The sequence below is a fragment of the Chelonus insularis genome, unplaced genomic scaffold (genome assembly GCF_013357705.1).
Source record: "Chelonus insularis isolate UGA/USDA-ARS -01 unplaced genomic scaffold, ASM1335770v1 contig_94_pilon, whole genome shotgun sequence".
NCBI classification, from domain to species: domain Eukaryota; kingdom Metazoa; phylum Arthropoda; class Insecta; order Hymenoptera; family Braconidae; genus Chelonus; species Chelonus insularis.
In genome coordinates, this window is record NW_023276783.1 from 3369162 (window position 1) to 3372225 (window position 3064).

At 27.1% G+C, this 3064-nt stretch overlaps 1 protein-coding gene across 1 annotated transcript; it reads left to right on the forward strand.

Annotated features, from left to right (window-relative positions):
- The first annotated feature begins 275 nt into the window (after positions 1-275).
- Positions 276-2640, forward strand: LOC118072677 (uncharacterized). Its single transcript, XM_035092723.1, has 5 exons — positions 276-491; positions 758-821; positions 896-1185; positions 1263-1414; positions 1478-2640. Exons 1-5 carry the CDS (start codon positions 329-331, stop codon positions 1664-1666), a joined length of 858 nt encoding a protein of 285 aa, XP_034948614.1. The 5' UTR covers positions 276-328; the 3' UTR covers positions 1667-2640.
- Positions 2641-3064: the final 424 nt, after the last annotated feature.

Below are 3064 nucleotides of genomic sequence, written 5' to 3' on the forward strand. Positions count from 1 at the left end.
AATTTTGTTCCCCAAACGCTCCCTATAGTCCTACAAGGGGAACGTCAGGTAACTTTTCCACTGGGCAACGTTTGTATTATCTATTATCTATAAAATTGAAAAAATACCATGGTAAAATATTTTTTGAACATAGTTTGTGATACAATTTCGTGAATATTATCGATACTTTAATAATGTTATTGTTCGATAAGAATCGTCCCTCAAAATATAGCAACAATTAACTTATTTAAGCAATTATCTGTTGTTATTCTAACAGTTAATGTGGAATTACCGTCGAAGGTAGTCAATATTTTTGTAACTTGTATCACAAATTTAACAAAAAACAAATATGTTGAATATACTAAGATTTTTGTTGATATTATGTTCAGTTGGAGTGTCTTATTGTTGCTCAGTCAAAGATTTTAGCAATGATATTTCGTCAGACGATTATTATGATAATGCATTTACTTATCCGTGGTTAGTTGTGATTGACGATATCACAGAAAAATTTGGTTGGTATCCAAAAAGTAGTTTCTGTAAATATATCTTCTTTAAGTTCATTTGTACATCTATTAACCCCTATTTATTACATATAAATCTACTTGATAGAAATTCGGCTATTTCTTCAAATAATTAAGAAACGGACCAACATTTCTAACAAATTTTTAGTATTTTATTTAAAAAAATGATGTAATCACATTATCTTTTTTATTTTATAGCCTAGCAAACTTTTTTCTCATCGATCATAAATTTTTCAAAAAAACTAATTCTTTTGTAGCAACATTATATGGTGGACTTATTCATCCGAAAGCCGTTCTCACCAGTGCCGACCTCCTGAAAAGGTATATGCTCAATTTTTGTCTAAAAATTTTTCATTTCAATTCAAACATCAAATGTTGTTGACGATTTTGTTTAGGCATAATATGAACAACCTAATAGTCGTGACAAACTGTGATGAGAATATAGAAGATGGCACTTTACAGAATTGTTCTACTAGAAATGTTATGAAAATAATTTATCCAGATGATAATAATGGTCAACTAACTCCTGAAAAGTCTTATGCTTTGTTAATCTTAACAACTCCATTTAACATTACCCCAACAATAAGTCCTGTTAATTTAATTAATAGTATGGAACTTGTAGATAAACAATCATGTGTTATTACTCATTGGCTGCGAGCTCACGACATAAAACGTGATAAATATGGTAGTTATGAAACTTGAATGTAAATAAAAAAAAACTTATTCTGAGATAAAACTTATCACAATATTCTGTCCTATTAGAATTCGTGACAGAAGCTTTTCAGATACCATATGTCGATGGGAACTTTAGTATCGATGGAATGAATAAAGATCAAATAATCGGAAGTAGTGATTCGATAATACAAGCCAGTTTTTTCCTCCGTGTGGACAATAATATTGTCATGTATTCACTGGTAAAGATTTATAATTAATGTTCCATTGATTGAATAGTTAAACGTATTTTTATAATTTTTTAGGCCTTTTTCGGAACTCCTATCGTTTGCTATGGTGAAGATTCTATACCCTACCAAGTTGGAATAGCAAATTTTGGTATAAAAATACCACTCTATAATGATCGATTTCCACTAAGAATTTTAGGATCAAATTTTTTGATTACTGATTATTTTGATGAAATTATGAAAAAACTACAGGAAAATGTTTCATAAAAAAACTTAATTTTTATGTCATAACACAATATTATTTTTTAAAAACAATATTATAGCTTTCAGCACAGAAATTTTTTAATATTCGAGGGGAAGGTAGGATTATGATCCACTCTTTAATATGGTCCATTTGTTTATTATGCGAACACACTGCGTCTTTCATTAGCTAACCTGCATTTATATTGACAAATAATTTCTTAGCAACAAACAGAAGCTTTGAAAAGTGACAATTGATGATAATTCAATAGAGTAAAATGTAATTGAATAGAAACAAAAAATGGCCCATAATTTTACCTCCTCTTTTATATATGGAAGAGAGAGAGTTGAGAAAAAATTATCCAGCAATTTAGGATAACCAACTGCGCAGACAGAATAAAATGTAGCTTACAGGAAAGGAATTTTTACAAAGTCGAAGGGTAAATTCAATTATTTCGTAGGGTAAATTTTACTTTTGCTGTGCAGTGTACTATGATTACCTAGCACGACAGGATAATTTTTACTTAATCCTTCTATCCGTGTATATTGTTCGGAATGTATTTAAGTAACTTTCATCATATTTCAATTGAAACAATAACTCTCGAATTGAATGAAAAAAATTTATTCATGCAATATAATAAATTACACAGGAAGTTAGCGAAATAATTAGTAATGTTGAAGGCGTTGACAAAAAACCTGTCGAGAATTGGCGTTTTAAGTTTAACAATAGGCTTCATTACAATTAGAAGAGTGACGAAATATGAAATAATATCTTCAACAAAAAATATTACCATTCAAAATGCACAGAATTTATATATTCGGTCACTGAACATATTTGTAAAGTGACCATGTTCGGTCACTTTTCTCTACTGTTTCCTTATCGAGAGTATAATTGTAAAGAACTAATGAGTTCTAATTACTAGCATATTTTTGATTATTAATTAAATTACATTTTTAATTATTCCAAAAGGTTTTTTCATGATTTTCATTTAGTTTCAGAAATAAAGACAATATATTATCGATTTTATATTTCATAAGAATAAAAATTTTTTGAAAAATAAAAATGTAATTGATAATTCGATTTTGAAATGTCCAATAATAATAATATAAGACATAATTGTTCTTTATTAAAATAAAAGATTAATTAATCGATTCAGTTACGTGGATAATAATAAATAAACAATACATCTGTAATTAATTACAAATATGAATATTTTTAATTCTAATTAATTGTTATTTATATTCTAAAAATTTTCTCATGTATTTTAGATTTAATTAATGATCTCTAATTTGTATTTATATTTTTATTGGAGCATACTTAAATTAATTAAATTATAACCGTTCTGAATAATTGAATTAAAGTAATTGTTGTCATTTACATCATAATAAACTTACTAATATAATTCAGTAGCATATCAAGTTAAT